The sequence below is a fragment of the Rhinoderma darwinii genome, chromosome 4 (genome assembly GCF_050947455.1).
Source record: "Rhinoderma darwinii isolate aRhiDar2 chromosome 4, aRhiDar2.hap1, whole genome shotgun sequence".
NCBI classification, from domain to species: Eukaryota; Metazoa; Chordata; class Amphibia; order Anura; family Rhinodermatidae; genus Rhinoderma; species Rhinoderma darwinii.
Window position 1 is genome coordinate 367523449 of NC_134690.1, and position 24162 is coordinate 367547610.

Here is a 24162-nt window from a genome sequence, read left to right on the forward strand (position 1 = left end):
CCTGCCTCGCTGCAGGACAACTGTCCCGTACTGAAAACATGATTACAGTACGGGACAGTTGTCCTGCAGCGAGGCAGGGACTCCTAGCATCGTACATAAGTATGATGCCAGGAGCCCGGCTCCCTGCACTGTGTTCGGTCCGGTACTTGCGGCCGAAATACGTCCGTCAATTACGGACGTAATTAGTGTGTGTGCACATACCCTTATGGCTCTCAGAATGTGGTAAAACAAAACCGTTTTATTTTTTTAATCAAATTTGTTTTCCTTTGTAAAATATAAAGAGACCTATATATATTTGGTATCACCGTAATCGTATTGAGCCGCAGAATAAAGTTAAGTTGTCGTTTTTACTACGCGGTAAATGGCGTAGAAACAAAAACCCAAAAACAATAGAGGAATCAGTTTTGTGTTTTTCAATTTTAGGCCGCAAATTTTTTTCAGTTTCCCAGTGTTATAAGGTACTTTTAAATGGTGCTCTTAGAAACTACAACTTCTCCTGCAAAAAATAAGCCCTTACACCGCTCTATTGACGAAAAAATAAAGTTATGGCTCTTGGGGGGTGGAGAGTGGAAAATGAAAAATAAAATAGTCTCAGTCCCTAAGTGGTTAAAGCGTTCCTTGTATTTGGTAGAAAGTCAGAGGGCTTATTTGCCTTCCAAATAGATTACTTGCACCTCCTACCTTCTCTTATGTGCGCTTGTTAGGGTATGTTCACACGGCCTATTTTCGGCCGTAAATACCCGAAAAACGTCCGAAAAATCTGAACACCTTTAAACATCTGCCCATTCATTTCAATGGGAAAAACTGCGTTCAGTTCCGACGAGCCGTTTTTTTGCGCGGCCGTTTTTCAAAACGGCCGTGAAAAAGTGCAGCTCACTTTTTGAGCCGGTTTTCAAAGACTCTATTTCCCTTGAAAACAGCTCTGTGTTTTCAGACGTTTTTTGCTAAGCGTGTGAACATACCCTTACAGTACTTGCTCCACAAGACCGCTTCTATCATGTTACAGTAGGGAATGACCATTCATGCCTTTCATAGATCTGTTTAACCCCTTCCCGACCACCCCACGTAGATTAACGGGCTGCAGAGCTGGTCCTTGTGCCTGCAGCCCGTTAATCTACGTGTGCTCCTAACAGAGCACACAGATGCTCCCCGCAGCCCGGCATCTACCAGTACGGGCTGCTACTATACTCAATAGTGACCGCCGCGTTTAAGTTGTTATAGCAACATCGGCACCCCGCTGCGTGATTGCGGGGCCGATTGTTGCAGGGGTGGGGCGATTGCTATGGCAACAGGAAGCCTAAGAAAGGCTTCCGGTCTGCCATCTATTGAAGGCGATTACGTCCTGCCAGAGGCAGGACCTAATATGCCTCCTGTCAGAGTGAAATTGACAGGTATAATACCCTGCAATACATAAGTATTGCAGGGTGTTATAAAAACAATCCAACAATTGGATCTTCAAGTCCATAGAAGGACTAAAAAAAAGTAACAAAAAATTTACAAAAGTAAAATGTAAAAATGTACTTTTTCCCCTTATAAAGTCCTTTATTAATAGAAAAAAATAAAAATAAACTATTCATAATTGGTATCGCTGCGTCCGTAACGGGCTGAACTATAAACATATAACGTAATTTATCCCGCACGGTGACCGCCATGAAAAAAAATTATTAAAAACCTATACCGGAATCTCACTTCAGCTCCCAAATAATTTTCATAAATGGGGATCAAAAAGTCTCATGTACCCAAAAATTGTACCGATTAAAAACACACCATAAAACATAAAAAACCTATATACATATGGTATCGCCGTAATCTCATCAACCCACAGAATAAATGAAATATGTCATTTATAGCGCACGGTGAACGCGGTAAAAAAAAGAATAAAAAACAATAGAAGTTTTGACGGCCTAATTCCACTAAATTCAGCAAAAAACCTATGGGATCAAAATGCTCACTATACCCCTAGACAAATTCTTTTTAGGGCTGTAGTTTCCCAAATCGGGTCACTTCTGGGGGGTGTCCACTGTTTTGGTCCCTCAGGGGCTTTGCAAATGCGACATGACACCCGAAAACCAATTGAGTAAACTTGATCTCCAAAAGCCAAATAGCGCTCCTTCGCTTCTGAGCCCTGCTGTGCGTCCAAACAGCCGTTTATTACCACATATGGGGTATTGCCGTAATCAAGAGAAATTGCTTTACAAATCTTGGTGTGCTTTTTCTTCTTTCTTGCTTGTAAAAATGTATAATTTCTAAGTTTTTTTGAAAAAAATTTAGATTTTTATTTTTACGGACTAATTCCACAAAATTCAGCAAATAAACTGTGGGGTTAAAATGCTCACTATACCCCTTCATTAATTCCTTGAGGTGTGTGGTTTGCCAAATTGTGTCTTTTTGGAGGATTTCCACTGTTTTGGCACTACAAAACCTCTTCAAACCTGACATGCTGCCTAAAATATATTCTAGTAAAAAGGAGGCCCCAAAATCCACTAGGTGCTCCTTTGCTTCTGAGGCCGGTGCTTCAGTCCATTAGCGCACTAGAGCCACATGTGGGATATTTCTAAAAACTGCACAATCTGGGTAATATATATTGAGTTGCGTTTCTCTGGTAAAACCTTTTGTGTTACAGAAAAAAATGGATTAAAATGGATTTTCCGCCAAAAAAAAGAAATTTAGGTATTTCACAGGAATTAAAGCAATGTAGAGGTGAAATTTACAAAAGGATAAGAAACTTTCTAAATGCTGTATTGAATACTTTGAGGGGTGTAGTTTTTAAAATTGGGTGAGTTATGGGGGTTTCTATATATAAGGCCCTCAAAGCCACTGAACTGGTACCTATAAAAATAGGTTTTGGGAATTTTCTTGAAATTGCTGCTAAATTTCTAAGCCTTGTAACGTCGTAGAAAAATAAAATAATGTTAAAAAAACAGTGCAAATATAAAGTAGACATATGGAATATGTGAAATAGTAACTATTTTGTGTGGTATTACTGGCTGTCTTACAAGCAGATAAATTTAAAATTAGAAAAATCATAATTTTTGCAAATTTTCTTTAAATTTTGGTGTTTTTCACAAATAAGCAATGAATTTATTGACCAAATTTTTCCACTAACATAAAGTACAATATGTCACGAGAAAACAATCTCAGAATCGCTTATATAGACAAAAGCATTCCAGATTTTTTACCACATAAAGTGACACATGTCAGATTTGAAAAAATGGGGCTGGTCCTGAAGGCCAAAATGAGCTTGGTCCTGAAAGGGTTAAGTATGCAATAGCCACATCTATATTATTCCTTTTTCTAAAACCGTCATATATTTGACCGGTCTAGAAATGAGGAGGCCCAAATGTAAAGTTTTTTGTTTTTTTTGTCATCACACTGATGACATATCGCTAGGATACTGATAATCAAAGGGCGCTGCGTCTCCTAAGTTTTCCCTGCATAAGGCTTTATTCAGACGAACGTAAAATACGCGCTTGCAACGCGCGTGATTTTCACGAGCGTTGCCCGTAGCTATATTAGTCAATGGGGCCGTGCAGACATGGCAGCGTTTTTTGCGCAGCGTTGCTCCGTTGCCAAAAACTCACGACATGTCCGTTGATTCAGCGTTTTCAACGAATCACGCACCCATTGAAGTCAATGGGTGTGTGAAAACCACGCATGTCGCACGGAAGCACTTCCGTGCGAACTGCGTGTTTGCGCAACAGCTGTCAAAAGGATGAATGTAAACAGAAAAGCACCACGTGCTTTTCTGTTTCCGAACATCCAAACGGAGTGTCTTTGCGATTAGCGAACCCCGACAACCGAAGCTAACTTCACCGGGTTCGGCCAAACTCGGCAAAAATATTTCCGGTCCGCGACGTCGGGAGACATTCACTGTGCATGGTGCTGAAAGAGTTAAACTGTTTCAGCACCATGGACAGTGACTTGCGATCCCAAAATACATGAACCTGTAAAAAAACCCGAAGTTCTAACTTACCGATTACTCCTGTCTCCTTCCTGCAGTCCGACCTCCCGGGATGACACTTCAGTTCAAGTGACAGCTCCAGCCAATCACAGGCCAAGCACAGGCTGCAGCCAATCACAGGCTGCAGCGGTCACTTGGACTGCCGCGTGTTCCAGGGAGGTGGGGCTCGATGTCAAGAGAGGCGCGTCACCAAGGACGCGTCACCAAGGACGCGTCACCAAGGCAACGGCCGGGAAGTTCTCGGTAAGTAGGAACTTTATCTTTTTTTTTACAGGTTTTTCGCTGTTGTGTTCGGCATTCACTGTCGAGGGTGCTGAAAGATATAGCTCTTTCAGCACCTTGGACAGTGACGGGCGTCGACAAGCCTCATCTCTATGATGACAGCTGCGCGAAAATCACGCAGCCGCGCATCAGACACGGATGACACACGCAGCTGTCAAATGGTTTTTGCGCGCGCAAAACGCTGCGTTGTTTGCGCGCGCAAAAACGCAACGCTCGTGTGAATCCAGCCTCACAGCGCTATTGTCCCCTCACATTCTCTGGATTGGTGGGGGTCTCAGTGGTCGGTCTTCCACCGATCATAAAGTATTAACATATCTTCGCAATATGCCATCAATTTGTGTGATGGGAATACTCCTTTAACCCGTTCGTGACCGGCCCATAGTGTTTCTACGTCGGTCACGAACGGGCCTTATTCCGATGCCATAGACTTTTTATGTCGCGGCATCGGAATAAGTAAACAGAGCAGGGAGCTGTCAGATCTCCCTGCTCTCAGCTGCCAGAGGCATGTATTATAAATGCGATCGGTGGATCGCATAGTGAAGTCACCTAGTGGGACTAGTAAAAAAGTTTAAAAAAAAATGAGAAACCCACTTTTCCCCCTTACAAACTGCTTTATTATTAACAAACAAAATAAAGTAAAAAAGTTACACATTTGGTATCGCCGCGTCCGTAACGACCCCAACTATAAACGTATTACATCATTTAATTAGCAGGATGAACGTCGTAAAAAATAAAATAAAAAAACATGCAAAAATTGCTGTTTTCTTTGAATCCAGCCTTAAAAAAATGTGATGAAAAAGTCGCATCTACTCCAAAATGGTACCGATAAAAACGACAAGTTGTCCCGCAAAAAAAAAAGCCCTCCTACAATTGCATCGGCGAAAAAATAAAAACGTTACGGCTCTTCAAATATGGAGACACAAAAACAAATAATTTTGAAAAAAAAAGGGTTTTCACTGTGTAAAAGTAGTAAAACATACAAAAACTATACAAATTTGGTATCGTTGCAATCGCAACAACCCGCTGAATAAAGTTATTGTGTTATTTATACCACACTGTAAATGGCGTAAATTTAGGAAACAAAAAAGTGTGGAGAAATGTCTGGGTTTTTTTCTATTCCCCCCCCCCAAAAAAAGTTAATAAAAGTTAATCAATAAATTCTATGTACCCCAAAATGGTACTATTAAAAATGACAACTTGTCCCGCAAAAAACAAGATCTTATACAGCTATGTCGACACAAAAATAAAAACATTCTAGCTCTTTGAATGAGTCGATGGAAAAACGTAAAAAATGGCTTGGTCATTAACGTCTAAAATAGGCTGGTCATTAAGGGGTTAAGATAAGATATGCCAAGAAAATACGAATGGGATGAAGAAGGGCCAGCCCAAATAACCTTACAATCCTAGTAGAACTAGTAAATTTGAGGTAATGAATGTTAATAATGTATTCACATGAACAGGTTATTCTTAAGTGGTGGGCTTTACAGACTTTTTGTATATACATTTTACATTTCTGAGTGAACGGGGCCATATGAGAAAAGTTCTGTTTTTGTGCATGGGAGAAGGTTGTTAGAGGGGAGGATGACAAATGAGGAACAGAGATTTTTTATATGATTAGAGTAATTTGTTTTTAAATTATTTTAACCTGGGAACTTGCTTTGTTTGTGAACATAAATTCAAGCTATGTTTTTTTTTTTTATTATAAATTCTTTTATTTATAAATTTTCAAATATAACCCGTTAATGCAAAAATAATATGCAACCATATAGTACTACGGCACGCAGGCCGGCATATGTGGTCATCCTGTATGGTATGTGTACAAACAGAGTCTTGTCCAACATTCATTGGGGCTAGGCCCATGCATCCCGAACCTGCAGACATGCACTAAGGCCCACAGTGAAGCATATCTTAGAGGGGTGTGAACAAAGAAAGGAGAAAAGAGAAACGACAGGGGAAGGAAAGGAAGGGACGAGTTCCGATGTTATATGTCATGCAGAAAATACAAATCAAGAGGCTACGATGTTCCTGAACTCCAGTGATGATTGAAACCTGACCCAATGATACCAGGTCTTGATGAACTTGGCGTGAGTACCTCTCATGGATGCCGTGAGATCCTCCATCCTCATGATCTCCTGTATCTTATTGAACCACAAGCTGAGCGACGGCGCAGCCGATTGTCTCCACAGCGCTGTTATGCAGGCCCTGGTAGCGTTCACCAGATGGCGGACCACAGAGCGACAATATGAGAACAGCGGAACCTCGCACAGATGGAGCAAGAAGAAGGCCGGTGTGCACGGGAGCGGGGAGTCCGTGAATTTAGATGTGATACGCCACACTTCTGACCAAAAGTCAGTCCGCTTCGGGCACTTCCAAAAGACATGTAGGATCGTTCCCACCTGGTCACCACATCTCTCAAGCTATGTTTTGGAGGAATAACTATAAAATTTTGAGCAATTCCCCAAAATGATATTGTCGTAATTGCTCTTTTTGCAAACATGCATTAGGCTAGGTTTCCACTGGGTGCATTTACTGCATTTTTTTTACTCGTATTTATGTGGAGCCACAGCAAAACAATGGCTCGTGTTGGTCTATGTCGTTTTCTGTTCTTTTCTTTGGGCGTTTCACATATCTATCAGGCAATCAATAACTTATTTGGATGAGCTCCATGCAGTTTATGCACAGTTCTGCTTGTTGTACCCTTGGCTGTTTTGCCGCGCTGGGCATATAGCCTCAAACTTTGGAATCAAATGTTTAATGTTGAAACACCTCTAAAAAAAAAAAGGCAATGTTAACTAACTCAATTTAGGAAAAAGCATGCAGATTTTAAAAACCGCTATAATTTTTCCCATGCTTTTAGTCTGCTCTGGTTCAAAATAGCATTTCTCCACAATTATTGGAATTTCATTCTTGTAATGAGTGATTAAAATAATAACCTTTTTATATTAGGGAATTGCTCAGAATGCAGTTCTTGCCAGTCCATTAGGGTTTTTGGTGTTTTCAACAGCAAGAATTTGTTGTCTAAAATACCAACACCCCAACAGAAACCCAATGAACGCCATTATAAATCAAGGGAGTCCATCAGAACTTGTCAGTATCTGTTCAAAAACAGATCCTGCATAGCGGTCATGGCTGTCTTATAAACAGAAACAGTGACGCAAATGTGAACAGAGCCTTACAAAGAGTAAGCACATGGTGTAGAGCAGGGGTCGGCAGTCTTAGTGAGGTGGAGATCTACTGTTGTAACTTAGGTGCATTATGAGATCTACTTACTTCAGAGTTGCGACAGTACGTCCCATAGTAATAATTCTCCCCCTAGAGTGCCTCCATTAATAATAGTGCTCCCCCAGAGTGCCCCAGTAGTTGTAGTACTCCACCATAAAATTAGGTTTATGAAAGAGGAAAAAAAGAAATGCACACCTAACTCTCTTTCCACATCACCTTCAGCACTGTAGTGCAATCTTCTATGGACTGGCTGATGCTCACTGACTCTACATCAGGGGAGCCCTCTCCTTTCCCAAGCTCCTTTTCTTTAGTGTGGGTCCGTTGACATGTACGTCTCCTCGGGCAGAAATCAGTTCATACTGCAGAATAAACGTTATTCTGCAGTACTCTCTCAACTCCTGCCCGCAATCGACGGGTTACCAATCCCTGGTGCAGAGTATTTTTAGCTTTGTCTGTGCTAGTGGCTGCAAGGACACCTCTCACATAACTTGCTAGGTTGAGCCTGAATCTGTTTAGGTGGCTTCTTAGGCCATTCGAGGGACCACCCTAGATCTTAATTCTTCTATTTATGAGCAACATGACGGCACCAGTGGTTAAAAAGGGACAATACAGTAAGGATTGCATTCCCATGTCACCGCAGACAGTACAATTATATGCTAGCTCCAATATATTTTTATTTTATTTTTGTTGTATATTCTTGTGAATGATGTCAGTATTTATCTCTTATTTCAGATGAAAATCGAGAAATTAGCAGCTTGTGTGACAAAGTGTCGCTTTACAAAGGAGACATCACCCAGCTGGAAGTTGATGCCATTGTAAACGCAGGTAAGTTGCAGTATGTTTATTCTTTATTTATAAACTACACCTTTTTACTTTTGCTACAGATAGAACTGACATTTTCTGTATGTCTATCTTTATATTCAGTAGCACTGCTATTGTCCCAGCTTAAAGAGGCTTTGCCACCACATTATAAGTGGCCTATCTTGTACATGATGTGATCGGCGCTGTAATGTAGATTACAGCAGTGTTTTGTTTTTTTATTTAGAAAAAAGGATCATTTTTGAGTTATGACCTATATTAGCTTTATGCTAATGAGTTTCTTAATGGACAACTGGGCATGTTTTACTTTTTGACCAAGTGGGCGTTGTAAAGAGAAGTGTATGACGCTGACCAATCAGCGTCATACACTTCTCTCCATTCATTTACACTGCACTAGCGATATAGCTATATCGCTATGTGCAGCCACATAAACACACTATAACGTTACTGCAGTGTCCTGATAATGAATATACATTACCTCCACCAGGACGTGATGTCTATTCAGAATCCTGACCACTTCTGTAGCGTCTGTGTGAAACTACAGCACAGCACAGCGACATCTGGCTGTAAATGACAGTTTACAGCGTAATCTCGCGAGACTACGCCTGCTATGCTGTAACTCACAGAGAAGTGGTCAGGATTCTGAATACACATCCTGTCCTGGCAGGAGGTAATGTCTATTCATTGTCAGGACACTTGATTAACATTAATGTGTGTGTATGGGGCTGCACATCGTGTTCTAGTAAGAACACGATGCTGCTGTGTAAATGAATGGAGAAAAGTGTATGACACTGATTGGTCAGCGTCATACACTTCTCTCTACAACGCCCACTTGTTCAAAAAGTAAAACATGCCCAGTTTTCCCATTAAGAAACTCATTAGCATAAAGCTAAAATAGGTCATAACTCCGTCAAAAATGATAGTTTCTCTAAATAAAAAACACTGCTGTAATCTACAGCGCGGATCACATCATGTACAATATAGGCCGCTTCTAATGTGGTGACAGAGCCTCTTTAAGACTTCTCAATTGACTGAAAAAAAAATTTGGACTATTCTAAAGGCTGCATTTATTTGATGTTCTTTTGTTTTGTTTTAATTTAGTTTTTTAGTTTTTTTAAGTCCATGTTATTTTTTTCCTTTGGTCATTGAGCCTCAAACTATTGTAGTTTTTCTTGTAATTGTGTACTTCACTCCTTTTAGTTTTAATGATGCATGGCTTTGCTCTGTAATATTTCCATCTATGACATGTTATTTTTTTGCACACAAACATGTCTTATCCTAAGGAAATGGTAACCTAAGGCCTCATGCCCACTTCAGATTTTTTCGCCAGGGTGCTATCCGTTTTTTTAACTGATAACACCCTGACACTTTCATTTCAATGGGGCCATACACACTTCCGTTGTTTTAACGGAACCGTGTGGCCGTTCAGTCAAAAATAGGACAGCTCCTACTCCTGCCCGTTTTTGACGGAACAGTCTCAGCTTTTTTATTGATTTGGTTTGTGAAACAACGGACTGCACACGGAAGCCATCCGTGTGCGGCTCGTGTTTGACGGAACTGTCATTAACGGCCGTACACCGGCCGACGGAAGTGTGTATGCAGCCTAATGGTTTTATAGCTTCAGTTCTATAAAGTAGCAATATCTTGAAGACTTAATTATGGTTCCATTCACTGTAAAGCTGCTTTACTTGTAGCATGTTTGCAAATGTCTTTGGAGTGTTTTTAATGCAATTTGGTCATTTTGGTTTGGTAAACATAGAATACAACCTCATATCCAAATGTATTAATAAGGGTTCAGCTTGGGGAAAAAAACTTTACAATGACTCCTATCTGCATGCATAAAGCTGCTTGGACGTCACTCAATAATTACATTGGGAAGCAGCATCTTGCAATTTTGGTCAGCAGCACAGCAAAAACTTTTCTCCCTAGGACATTCATGGCCAAATAACTACTAGGGCAGGACTGATCAAACATTATCAGTATTGGATCTACTGGAGCCTGAGTTTGGTGATCTACCAGTGGACTAGGGAAAGGCAGAAGTGTCTATTTTTTTTTTCCAGATTCCCCAGTGTCCCCATTGATAGCTGACATAGTTAAGTACTTAATCCCCATGCACACGACTGTAGATTTTGTCTGTAATTACACACCCATTCATTTCTAGGGCTGACTAACACCTCCCAGTATATTTGCGGGAAGGTGTCCGCGCCATAGAAACCTTCAGTTAAAAAATAGGACATGTCCTATTTTATTTTACAGACCGTGCTCCCATACTTTATAATGGGAGCATGGCCCGCAAATGCGGACAACTTTCAACGGCCAGCCGTGCCCATAATGACAGAACGTGATTGCGAGCACGGTCGTGTGCATGGGGCCTGACTGCACATTCTCCACAACCTTGCCTTTATCATACACGACCCTGGCTGCTCCTCCCTTCTGCCCAGCTTTGTGTTAAGTGTTTTTAGCCATTAGGGAGTGTTTGACTCGCACCATCTAATTGCATTGGTACAGACTCACTGAAGAGGCCAGCAAGAGAACAGCCTGGACGCCAAACAATGAGATCTACTTGTCCCTGCTCTGAGGTCTTACTATAGATCCCATTGTTCGGCCACCAGGCTGCCATCCTTACTTTTACACAGAAGTGGGAAAACTGTGGGGTTTGTGTTTCAAGGGGCCTATAACAAGTCTTTTCTAGAGAAAAGCTCATTAATGAATCCTAAAGGGACAGTGAGTCTGGATCAATACTGGTCCCCATGTGTTCCGCTGTCTTTCTAAAGACCATGCACTTTATCTGTATTTGGTGCATTTCCTGCCACAGTTGAAATATCTTAAGTTAGAAACTATTAAGATTACTTTTACTTAAAATCTTAAGTCCTGTGTCACTGGTGTTTTGCGCAACCCACATATGCCATTTGTCATTGAATGGCATGGTGTATGACCTCATATGGCAGCTTCTCATACTAAACGGGCTGCCAGCTGTACACATAGCTCAGCTGCTTGACGTACCGTGTACTGTGCCAAGTACTTTACCCTGCTTATTAGACACAAGCAAACCGCTCATGTGACCGCCAAGTTTAATCCCAAAGCTCATTTGATAGATGTGTCACAAACTTAAAGGGGTTCTCCTGGTGCTAGAAATGGCTCTTATTAGTCTCAGCACAAAAATGATTACAACTTTCTAATATACTTCAAGAAAAATGTTGTGGCATGCCACAATTAATGAAATAAGAATATAAATTCTTGGATTTGACTCCAAGATAGTAAAATGGATAAATGCTTGGCTAAAGTACAGGAATTCGAGGACCAGTGGAGTATCTCAAGGATCAGTTCTGCGTCCTATTTTCCTTAAATGTATTTTTTAATGATATTGCTTATGGCCTAGAAGAACCATGATACAAAGATGATATACCGATTTCTAAAAGGATTGATATTCCAGGAGGTGTAAGTCAAATGCATATAGAGGAATGGACTAAAGTGTGAAATCTTAAATTAATTACATTAAAATGCTAAATAATGCATGTGAAGCACAAAAATCAGAAATCGAAAAAACTAAATGAATGGTTGGGTAATGTCGACAACATAAGAAATAGACCTGGGGGTTATAATTTCAGATGATTTAAAGGTAAGCAAGCACTGGAGTCAAGCTGTGAAAAAAGCCAGTAGGTTACTTGGTTGTATAGGAAGATTTATTATTAGTAGCAGGAAGGAGGTTGTATTGCTCTTCATACAGTAGGTCATTAGTAAGGCCTCACCTTGAGTATTGTGTAGAGTTCTGGAAACTTCGAGGAAAGACATAGACAAAATAGAAAAAAATCCGGAGTAGGACAACTAAAATGGTACATGGGCTGCATAGCAAAACATATCGGGAAAGACTTAAAGAATCAAACATGTACATCTCGGGGAGAAGGGACAGAAGTAATATGATAAACATTAAACATGATAAAAGGGGTTGTCCTAAGATTGACCTATATCCCCTTGCCATGCAGTGGTGTATTTTGTCTGCAACAATGTTTAGGTAGGGGGTACGTGTCAAAGTAAAATCCACCAGCAGAATATTGTCCAGAACATTACATTGCCTTCTACCCATAGTGCATCCTGGTGCCATCTTCTCACCAGGTAAGCAACGTAAATGCAGCCGACTTTCACATAATGTAAAGGAAAATGTGATTCATCAGACCAGGCTACTTTCTTCCATTGCTCTATGGTCAAGCTCTGATGCTCACGTGTCCATTGTAGGCGCTTACGGTGGACAGGGGAAAGCATGGGCACTCTGTCCGGTCTGCAACTACGCAGCCGGAAACGCAGAAAGCTGCAATGCACTGTGTGTTTTGACACCTTTCTATCATAGCCAGAAGTAACTTTTTCAACAATTTGTGCTATAGAAGATCATCTTCTATGGGATAGGACCAGACCGGCTAGCCTTTGCTCCTCACGTGTACCAATGATCCTTGGGCACCCATGACCCTGTAACCGGTTCACCGGTTGTCCTTCCTGGAACCTCTTTTGGTAGGTACTAATCACTAAATACCAGGAACTTCCCTCAACACCGGCTGTTTTGGAGATGCAATAGCCTTTAGTCTAGCCATCAAAATTTGTCCTTTGTCAAAGTCGCTCAGATCCTTAGGGTTTGTTCACACGCTTAACAAAAAATGTCTGAAAATACAGAGCTGATTTTAGAGAAAACAGCCTCTGATTTTCAGGCGGTTTTGAAGCTGAAAATGAAATTTGGAGCTTCTTTTGAGGCTTCTTTTCAGACGTTTTTTGAGGCGTTTTTCACTGTGTTCAATGAAAATCAGCTCCAAAAAACGCCTGAAGAAGTGACATGCTACTACTTTTTACGGAGCGTCTTTTTACACTCCGTTTTTTGACAGCGAAGGGTAAAATAAAGGCTCGTGGGAACAGAACATCGTAATTCCCATTGAAAGCAATGGGCAGATGTTTGTAGGCGTATTAGGGGCGTTTTTTCAGGCGTAATTCGAGACGTAAAACGCCTGAATTACGTCCGTAAATAGGGCGTGTGAACATACCCTCAGACTTGTCCATTTTTTCGCTTTCCGACACATCAACTTCAAGAACTAACTGTTCACTTGTTACCTAATATATCCCACCCCCTGACATGCCATTGTAATGAGATAATCAATGATTTTCAATACAATTGTCAGTGGTTTTAATGTTATGACTGAATGGTGTAGGTGTATAACAATACACATACAGAAAAGGCAGACTGGATGAACCTGTAGATTCTAATCTGCCATCAAATTCTGTTTCTACAGTATGTCCCGTAACAAAGGTCTCAAGGTCTGTTCTGTATACAGAGATTCTATGAACCAGTTTTTTCCCATAGACTTTCTATGTATGCAGCAGTTCCATAGACTCGCTGTATGGGCAATGCATGATAGTGTGATCTACAAGATTTCAGCTTGAGTACTGAATTGCTATTGGAAGAAAACTAAAAATATAATACAGGCCATTTCTAACCATTGGGGCACATGTTTATTGAGAAGGTCTACAAATAAATGCAGTTGTACTTGCAGCTTTGTTTTTACAGTAAAGGGAACCACTTCCCAGCATCTGGTATGCCACTATGTGAGAATTGCGTACTTTTTTTTTTTTTAAAGAGAACCTGTCATTAGGTCATATAAGTTCAACTGGTTAACTGAATAGCATTGTCTCCCTGATTCTAGCGCTGTATATTTTTCCTAGACCACCCCCTCCTATTCCAGGAATATGGCCCACAGTTGTGTTAGCCAATGTGGTGGAGCTAGCTATCCTGCCTCTGATGACCAATCATCGCAAGGCAGCTTGAGGTTAGTTCAAACCCTGTTGGCTAACTACAGTAAATTAGAGCCAATACAACAGTGGGCCATATCTCTGGAATGAGGGGGTTCTAGGAAAAAACAACCCTGGAATCAGGGAGACCACGCTATTCAGGTGAGATGACCAGTTCGAATGATATGACCTAGTGGCAGGTTTTCTTTAATGTATTCATTTTATGATGGTCTTTTATGGCATCCATTTGTCCTGAGCCTTTCGTGACCTATACCTTTAATGGATGCCATACAGTGTCATCTGTCATTTGGTAGCATACTGACATACAGGCCCGATAGAGGACAATAGGAGGACACTATTTTTGCCATCTGTTGGGCTGATGTAAACCCATGGACACAGTGTGTGTAAGCCATAAGCTTTTCTGGCGTAGACCCTGAACGTGCATCACAAACGTGATGTCACGAGGGCCTAAGTATATCTCTATAGTTGGAAAGTTACTTGAAAGTTTAATAACGGATCAAGTTGAACAGTTTTACATAATAATAGAATCACCAGCAACCCGCATGGCTTTATGAAAAGGAGGTTTTGCCTAACAAATGTACAAATTGACTTTTCTTTTTTTTGAAGTAGGAAGTTGGACAGGGGGTTTGAACTAGATGTACTTTTTTTTTTTTCCTCATAGTAACATGCAGTTACTATACAAAATAAGATCCTTCGGTTTAGATGGTACAATTTTTACTTGGCTAAAAGACTGATTTCAAAGAGTAGTCCTAACTAGCTATTTTCACAACTGGTCTGAAATTATCAGTGGCGTACCCCAGGGATCTGTACTGAGGCAATTACTATACAACCTGTTTATAAAGGTCATTTGTATTATTACATGGCAGCCTTTCATATAAATGGCCGTCCACATAATACATTGATGGCTCGAGTCTGCCAGAAGAGCATCTCTCCGATCTGGCTCAGAGTGGGGGTCCCGAGCAAGAGACCCCCTCCCCCTTGCAGTCCATATCATACAACCCCTTTTAAGGGGTTTTCCTAAATACCACAATAATAAAGAAGCATGCATGATGGTGAGTATATTTTATACTAACTATATTTTTCCTGAGGAGCAGTTGTCTTTGCCATAGTGCGCCATGTATTAGTGAGCAGTACTGAAGATGGCACCCATCTGACCACACATCACTAAGGCACACGACTGATTTATTTTATTTTTTTTGTCCGTGTGTTGTCCTCAATTTTGCGGATAGCACATGGACCCATTCATTTATATGGCCCCATGCACGTGACCATAATGTTCACAGTTCCGTGTGGGGGCCGTTAGTCCTGTCCGCAAAATCTCAGGACATGTCATTTTACTGTTTGTATTTGCGGATCATGTGACCGACTCAGGGGGTTGGGCCCAATTTCAGCCGTCCCTTTTTTTTTTTCCCGTTTTCTGCAGATCTGTGAATATTAATGACACATGGATGCACTACGGACATGTTTTTGATTTCTTTTGTGGACAAATAGACTGCAAGTACAAATAATGGATCTGTGGTTTTGCGGACCACAAAATCACCACGGTTGTGTGCATGAGGTGTTGGAAAAAACTGTCACCCACAACCCTTTACAGCTGGGGCACTGACTTCTGTAGTCTCGAAGCTGTTGTACAAATAATTATATATACTGTATTCTGTATATCTTGCACTTTGCTTTTTTTCTTCCCCAATTTCTGTACTTTCCTATCCGCACAAAGAGTTTGATTTTCACATTATAAACCTTCTCCTTCTTTAACTGCCCATTTCTTTGTCTTCTTTATACTCTTATTAAATCTTTATACTGCATTTTCTCATTCTCATCCATTTTATTCCATTTCTACATATTATACGCTGCACGAGACAATGCTTTCTATTGAAATCTGTTGGGCTCTGAAACATTACAACGGATACAAGACAATACGCAGAAAAGACGCATGTTATTAAATAAAAAGACAAGACTCATAATGCTAAGAACATGGCAGAAAAATATTAAGCCACCCAGCTGACAGCTGTTTGAACCGTAACCTCACAGGACTTCTCAACACAATAAACGTCCTATACAAATGCAATTTGGTTTGTTCTTTGCTACTTCTCCAAAGTTCTAGTGCATCCTCCAGATGTCTTAGAAAAGTGCATTTGTCCCATTTGGTTCTCTGAGCGATTAAGCTGCGTGATCATTGTGTTGGCGTGTTATTGTCTGATGACAATTACACCTGCTCTCAGTTACCATAATGCAAGTCGCAGCAAAGTTAATCAGTCTGTTTGTCACTAGATTTGTTGTTGCGTACAGCTCTGTAGAAATATCTAATACCTCTTTCTTTAATATGCAGGAATTCAGTTATTCTGTCAACACTTCAGCTGAGTACGATCTTAGTCCTTCTATCAAGAAAGACAGGGAATTAACATCTTTATTTAATGGAAGTTGTTAAAGAACACATGCTGTATCCGATAGAAATGAAAGTCTTGTCTTCTGATCAGGATATAGTATGGTTTATCTATAATAGTTACTATGTGAATCTCCGTTGAACGAGTTGACATGGTAATTATTTAACAGGTGTTTTTTAGACTGATGAATAATTGTTTGCTAAACAGCAAGCCATGTATGTTTCAGTTGCTGCTTAAAACCGGCACAGATGCCATCCAGTGACAACGCCAGATACCTGCATACCTGGTATTACTCAATTCTCTGGCTTGGCTAAAATCCCTAGTCCATGTTTCAAGGTTCTTATATGGGTCGTACAATGACGGACAGGGAAGCTACCTCTAAGGGTATGTTCACACACACTATTTACGGACGTAATTCGGGCGTTTTAGCCCAGAATTCCGTCCGAAAATGTGCCTCAATAGCGTCGGCAAACATCTGCCCATTGATTTGAATGGGTCTTACGATGTTCTGTTCAGACGGTCATTTTTTTTACGCCCCGCTGTCAAAAGGTGGGGCCTAAAAAAAGACACCCGCGTCAAAGAAGTGTCCTGTCACTTCTTGGGACGTAATTGGAGCCGTTATTCATTGACTCCAACGAAAAGCAGCACCAATTACGTCCGTAATGGACGCGGAGTTCAAGCGCCTGCACATGCCGTTACGGCTGAAATGACGGGGCTGTTTTCTCCTGAAAACAGCCCCGTAATTTCGGACGTTACGGACGCTGTAGTGTGAACATACCCTAATAGGTGGCACTAGGGAGATGGTTTTCCTTCTGGTGGAGAGCTAATTTGTATCAATATACTAGAAACACGTTGCAGAAGTTTCTGCAACTGAAAATTTAGTTCCGTTAATCTAAATAGGGTTGTTTCTGCAGCAAGCACAACGTTTGCGGGAGCCATATGCTCCATTATCGCTTCTGGACACTAAGCCAAAACGTAAATGATGCGTATTATGTGTGAATTTTCCTGTGGCAAATCCGCATTGTAGTACAGTCCCAATAATCTCCTCTACATGTTGCAGAAATTTTTTCTTGCGTAAATTGACCTGCAAACTTGCAGGATTGTATCTAACGGGCCAAAATCCAGCATAATATCCGCACCGATTTCGGCCTCAAAATGTAAAAAAACGCACACAAATACGCATTATGTTTAGAAATAACTGTGTTTTATCTGCGTATTTTTATGCAAATATGTAGCCTAAGGGCAAGTTCACACGTTGCGTAAACAATGCAGAATTTCGATCAGGGTTTTCTGTGCGGAAATTTTGCCACATTTTAGCAACATGTTGCAGATTGAAAATCTATACAGTCCATTAACACACGTCTTTTGGTGCAGTTTTTCTTCTGCAGCGTGTGGATGAGATTTGTTAAAATCTCATCCACTTTACTGCTACTGCACACGCTGCAGAATTTCAGCGCCGAAAATCCTGATGGAAATTCTGCAGTGTTTACGTTTTTTGTGAACTTAGCAAGTTTTGGAGCCCTTCTAGCCTTATAGCTTGGAGATGGAGATGGTTACCAGTTTCCAGTGCTGGAGCTAAAAATTTTGTTGAAAGCTATGTACACCTTTTGAAAACGTGTTTGTTTGTTTGTTTTTTTATAAAAAAAATGTGTATCCGTGTGATTGGTGCAGCTTTGTAATTACATTTTTCTGAAAATTTTTTTTTTACTTTTTGAGATAATGCTGCTTTGTATCCTGTATCTTGCACTGAAACCTGAATCCGTCAGGTCAGAGGCAGTGCATGTTTCTGACACGCAGGATCCACCTGTTATCGATCACATCTAAATTATGAACTTGGATGTGATCGGTAACCGCTCGATCCCACGTGTCAGTGACACGCAGGTCTGCCGTTACTGAACCCGTCAGAGCCGCTGACCTGACTGATTCAGGTCTCCGCAAGATACAGTTGCTCGGTATACAGGTTTCACCACTAGATACAGGTGCTCTGTATCAAAGCAACTGTATCTCAAAAAGTTAAAATAATTTTTAATAAAATTCACCTACAAAAGTTGCACCAAACACATAGATATATTTTTTTAACACTTTTTCAAAAGATGTACATAGCCTTTAAAAGAGTTGTCTAGGCCATCCATATCTGATTGGTCGGGGTCCTTCTTGCTCACTGTGAATCTTCGACACGCGTTGCAGCCTTTTTGCCAAATCTCTTCAATTGGAGAAAAGACTGCAGTACAAAGGTTGCAATATGAACCGCTGCTAAATGCGTTTTCGAAGATTCGCAGTGAGCAAGAAGAAATGAAGGGGAAGCAGCACTCGTACGAGCAATGCACCCCCTTCATAACAGCTGATCGGCGGGGGTCCCAGGATTTTGACCCTGACCCATCAGCTATTGATAGCCTATCCTGAGGCCATCAATTTTTACTGGCTGGAAAATCCCTTTTACGGCTCTGTTCACACTGGTGACATGCATTGGAATGTGTGGGAGACTGCCAAAAAAGGAAAACTTCCACAGACTTCTAGCAGATAAGGCAATTCTTCAGCATAACTTGGTAATAATGCAATTGTTATCAGGTGATCTGGATCTACTGTATTCAGCTGAACATAGTGTTCTTGCCAGGAATAGCAAGTTGTGTGTGAATAGCCCCTGTGAGCTTGATTACAAAGTTTTGACTATAATTTTATATAGCCCCACGAAAAGGTGTGAATACCTTATTTCCCATACTAGGGCCATTATCAAAATTGGGAGCTAGTGTGTCACAGGGGGACGTAGTTCATTAATAAATTAAGTTGTACTCCGGTGACTGATATTAAAAGGTAGCCAACTTTATATTACTTGATACTATCTAAAGTTGTGTATTCACATGTAAATTTTTGCAACTTGAGGCTGGGTTCACACAACCTATTTTCAGACGTAAACGAGGCGTATTCTGCCTCGTTTTACGTATGAAAATAAGGCTACAATACGTCGGCAAACATCTGCCCATTCATTTGAATGGGTTTGCCGACGTATTGTGAAGACGACCTGTCATTTACGCGTCGTCGTTTGACAGCTGTCAAACGACGACGCGTAAAAATACAGCCTCGTCAAAAGAAGTGCAGGACACTTCTTTGGACGTTTTTGGAGCCGTTTTCTCATAGACTCCAATGAAAACGGCTCCAAAAACGGACGTAAAAAAAGGCAGCGAAAACGGCGCGAAAAACTCCGCGAAAAACGCGAGTTGCTCAAAAAACGTCTGAAAATCAGGGGCTGATTTCCCTTGAAAACAGCTCCGTATTTTCAGACGTTTTTGGTCACTACGTGTGCACATACCCTAAAAGTCCATTCCATGCATCTGAATGGGGTTGTTTCTGCAGCATGTGCATGGATTTCTGCAAGCCTCATTTAGATGAATGGGTCATTTACACTAATTTCTGCAACAAATATTTTGTTTGCGAACTCTTTTTCTTACTGTGACGCATTTCCGCGATGGAATCGGTATTAATTCCTTCTGTAACTAGGCTCCCATTGATGTCAATGGAAAACACATCCCGTCTAAACAACAACTTTCAGTAGGCGAAATAGCAAACCGCCTCGCCAAAAAAAAAAGTGAATTGTCCTTGAAGCGATTCTGCCGCGAAAACAGCGTCTGAAGCCATGAGCCGATTATTCCTATTGAACGGGGATAATCTTCGTGCAGAAAAGGGGCTTGTAAAGTGCTAAACCGCGGCAGAAATTCGAGGGTCAGCCTCTGTTTGTTTTTTCCGCTGACTATCGGCAGAATACGCGACAGATTTTGTTTTTTACTAGAAAATATGTTGTGCAAACCAGGTCCTATAATTATCCACCTGTTCATATCAATCCTGCACTTTCTGTTAATACTTTTATTCCATTTCATGCACTTTCCCATCTTTGTAAGTTTCCATGCCCAGGGAGAGCTATCTGACTCGCTTTGTTAAATTTTAATTTTGCATGTTGTCTCATCGCTCTGTCATTCTTAAAATTTAAACTTCAGGGCAGAGGTATTTATTTTACATATTGTGGATGTGAATGGAATACATTATATCCGTGTTGGTCCTGAATGAATGTGTAAGTATAGACATGTTGACTGGCTAGCAGCACCTCCCCATATAAGCAGCTTGTTAACGTGCAATCAGTCACCGGCACTGCCATGAACTTGGCTCTTAATGAACAGGTGGGGGGAGGATGAATTCTAATCTGAACCGGATCTGACAGCCTATCAGGCAATTTCACTGATCGCTAATCCATTTAGTTTGGCAGCTTAATTTATCACACAGTTAGGATTTTCATCTTGTAGCTTTCGAGGTGGAAATTAATTCAGAAGCGTGTCCAATAATACTGGATTGTACAGGCCTGCTTGTCTATAATAAATGCATTTTTAAAGAATCTGATGTAAATGTGAAATGGTATGCAGGGAGAAAGATCTCTCATTTACTTTTCCCTTCAAAGTCTAAACTGCTCAAGGGGGCAAGGAGTGGTAAGGTTTTTTTTAGATACTTGTATGACAGATGAGGACCAACAATCGTAACAAAAGTTGTCGAGAGTGATATTAATGAAAACTGAGATTACAGAATTTTGCTTATGGAGTAAACCATAGAAAAATAAATTGCACAATCATGTTCTGGGCCGAGACTTCATTCTCTAATTTTCACACTATGTACAGTCTTAAATTACTTTTTCTGTCCACTGTCTGAGAATTGTCAACTATTTTTAACTATAAAATACATTGATTGTAATCAAGTGACAAAATATTTAGGTTTTGTTGTTTTTGCATCTTCTCCCATTCCCTTACCTCTTATTGTCAGTTATTTGAATCATAGCAGTTTGTGTCATCGCAGTGGTTAGAATTGTACAGTTATATTGGTTTATTTTGCCATTTTCTGCAATTTTTTTATGCATTATCAACAGATGTGGATTGACAATTACAGAAGATTTGCTTTGCACCACATCTGTTGGTCCTATTAATGAGAACAAAAGGTGGAGACCGCTTTAAAATCCATTTTAATTTTAGTCTCCGATTATCACTGAGAAAAAAAAACACCTGTGTACCTCAATGTACAATCAGTAGGGGTACAGTATGAGCCTATATCATTGTATGGGTGTCATATTGTGTATACGTGCCGTACAGATCCGTGGTGCAACCACATGTTTAAGGCCTTGCGTTTGGCCTCTAAACTTTGGTGATTTTTGGCGGAGCTAAAAAAAAACCTCTGCTTTCTGGACCCCAGCAAGTCAAACTTAATATTGGGATATTGAATTTTTGGGTTTTGAGTGGAGTCAAATGGAATGTATCAACTATAATTAAAAAAACTAAAATCTCTTTTTCTGTACATGATTATTGTGGCAGCCATAATATTCTTGCCTGAGCTGCATTTAAAAGCATTTAGAGATATGCTTTACAGCACCTACATGGACCATAGTCTGTCGCTGACTGACTTCTATGGAGAGTTTTTCTAGGCATAATCTGTGACCTGTGCAGAGGTCATTGTTCAGGAACGGATAGAAGGGGTATCCGGTTTATAGGGTCTATATGTAGGCGTTACGCACTGTTCCCACAGGAGTTTTTTACCCTGATTTTGAAGTTAAGACCACGTTGGAATCCGCTCCAAAAAACGCTCCAAATCTCCCTTCATTGATTTCAATGGAATGTTGAGGAGTTTTTGTGGGGGTTTTTTTGTGGTTTTTTTTTCCCCAGGAGCTTTTTGTCTACTTGTGGAAAAAAACAACGCATGCCCTATTTTTTCCGCCTCTGAACCTCCATTGAAATCAATGGGATTCAGAAAAAAAAAAGTGACACTCCTTTTAGAATGATTTTTAAGCAAAAACCGCATGTGGTTTTTGCACCTGCTAAATTTAAAAAAAAATCGAAAGAAAAAGGTGTCAAAGGCTTCAAGAAACATGTAAAAAAAATCTGCCTCAGGAATTTTAAGATAGATTTTTTTTTTTCTGCTTGGCAAAAAAACGTGTGCACATACCCTTAACCTGTCATTGTAATCCTGTCTGTGAAGATAATGAGATGACTGCTGAGCGGTGATTTCTACAGAACAGGAAGGGTCAATATATATTGAGGCTCAGTGTTTTTTTTTAATATAGAGTGACATGGAAAAATAAGTGACCAAAAATTCTTAAAACCTTTTTAACATAAAAACGTAATTTAAATCATATAACCTTTTCAAATGACACATTCCCTTTAAGCTGGCCGTACATATGAGATAGCTGTTGGACATATTTTCAGTCCGCTAAATACGTGCACTTCCTAATATGCATTACGTTTAAAAAATGCAAGTGAAAGCTGTTCCAAGAACGTGCCACGTGATGACTCCAATTTATGTTCACTTGATTAAAGGGTAACTAAACTTTTAACAAACTTTTGACATGTCCTAGTGATATGTCAGAAGTTTTGATCGGTGGGGGTCCGAGCACTGAGACCTCCACCGATCACTAAAATTAAGTGGCAGAAGAGATCTGGTCTTTGAGTCTGCACACCGTTTGCTCTGCGTTCCAAGAAAAGCCGTTCAGAAACTAAGTGACACAGCGCTCACCAGAACACTTCTGCCGCTTTGTTTTAGCGCTCAGACCCCCACCAATCAAAATTTTTGACATGTCACTGTGACATGTCAAAAGTTTGTTTAAAAGTTTAGTTCCCCTTTAAATCATGATCTTTCGTACGTAAAACACATGCTTACCACTCCTCTATGAATGAAATCTCCTGGCACTCCCCCTTGTATAAAATGTCACATGGTCGCAAAGCAGTGAGTGATGTGGCATTAATTTGGAGGAGCGGGCAAGGTAGCAGGATCTAAGGAGTTATTTCTCATGCCTAGCACATTCTGTTACGTTTTGCGCATGCAGGGCAGAGAGATCAGCTGATGGAAACCGAGTGGAATCCCAGAATGTGTTTTTACGCTACACGCCTCAAGAACAAAAAAAAAATATATGGTGCCCTTTATTTATGCAGAATTAAGGACAGTCATTCATATTTATTTTGAAGTTGAGGTTATTGTAGTTTTTTTTTAATTTACCAAGCATTCACCCCAATACACATACACATGCAAACCTGTTAAAGTGCTTTCCTATAAATACCAGTCCGTAAAAAGTGACAAAAAAACCCTGTCCTTGAAAAAAAGAACCCGAACACATAAAACTTAAGAACATTGCAAATGTTTAATAATGACAGCTGCTAATGAGGCAGTACCTAATAAACCCAACATTAAGGGATTAAATTATAAAATGTGTATGCCTCAGAGGGGGGTTTAAATTAGCAGGCAAGGTAGAATTTCCTGAAAAATCTCCACTCATTAGCATTTTCGGAGTAGGAATGGAAAAGCTTAGATATGGGGATTGACTAGGATGAATAGAGCAGGCTGGGAAAATTCTAGGGCTGGAAGGGTTTCCTGCTGAGGATCAGAGAGTCTGTAAGAAGTTAATAATCCCATGCTTCTCCCATCACCAAACTGCTCATCTCCATTAAAGAGAGTGGCTTTGCCAGTATGATCAGCGCGTCAAGCATGGATGTCGGATTTCATTGAGGAGAGTCCAGAGACCATTTTCTCAAAGCCTCCTGAAAGGTGTTTGTGGCACACACATGTGGAACCTGCTCTTATTTCCAGAATAACTGGATGTGAGTGTGAGCACAGCATATTACAGCACTTTTTATTTTTTATTTTTTTTACTGCTTGATCGGTGTCGTCTTTTTAAACTAACCAACTTTT

General features: G+C 40.5%; 1 protein-coding gene across 1 annotated transcript in view; it reads left to right on the forward strand.

Annotated features, from left to right (window-relative positions):
* Positions 1–24162, forward strand: part of MACROD2 (mono-ADP ribosylhydrolase 2) — a 1597693-nt gene that overhangs the window by 69489 nt on the left and 1504042 nt on the right. Inside the window, exon 3 of the mRNA XM_075864535.1 lies at positions 8198–8290. Within this exon, the coding sequence (XP_075720650.1) occupies positions 8198–8290 (93 nt within the window). The remainder of the gene's footprint in view (positions 1–8197; positions 8291–24162) is intronic.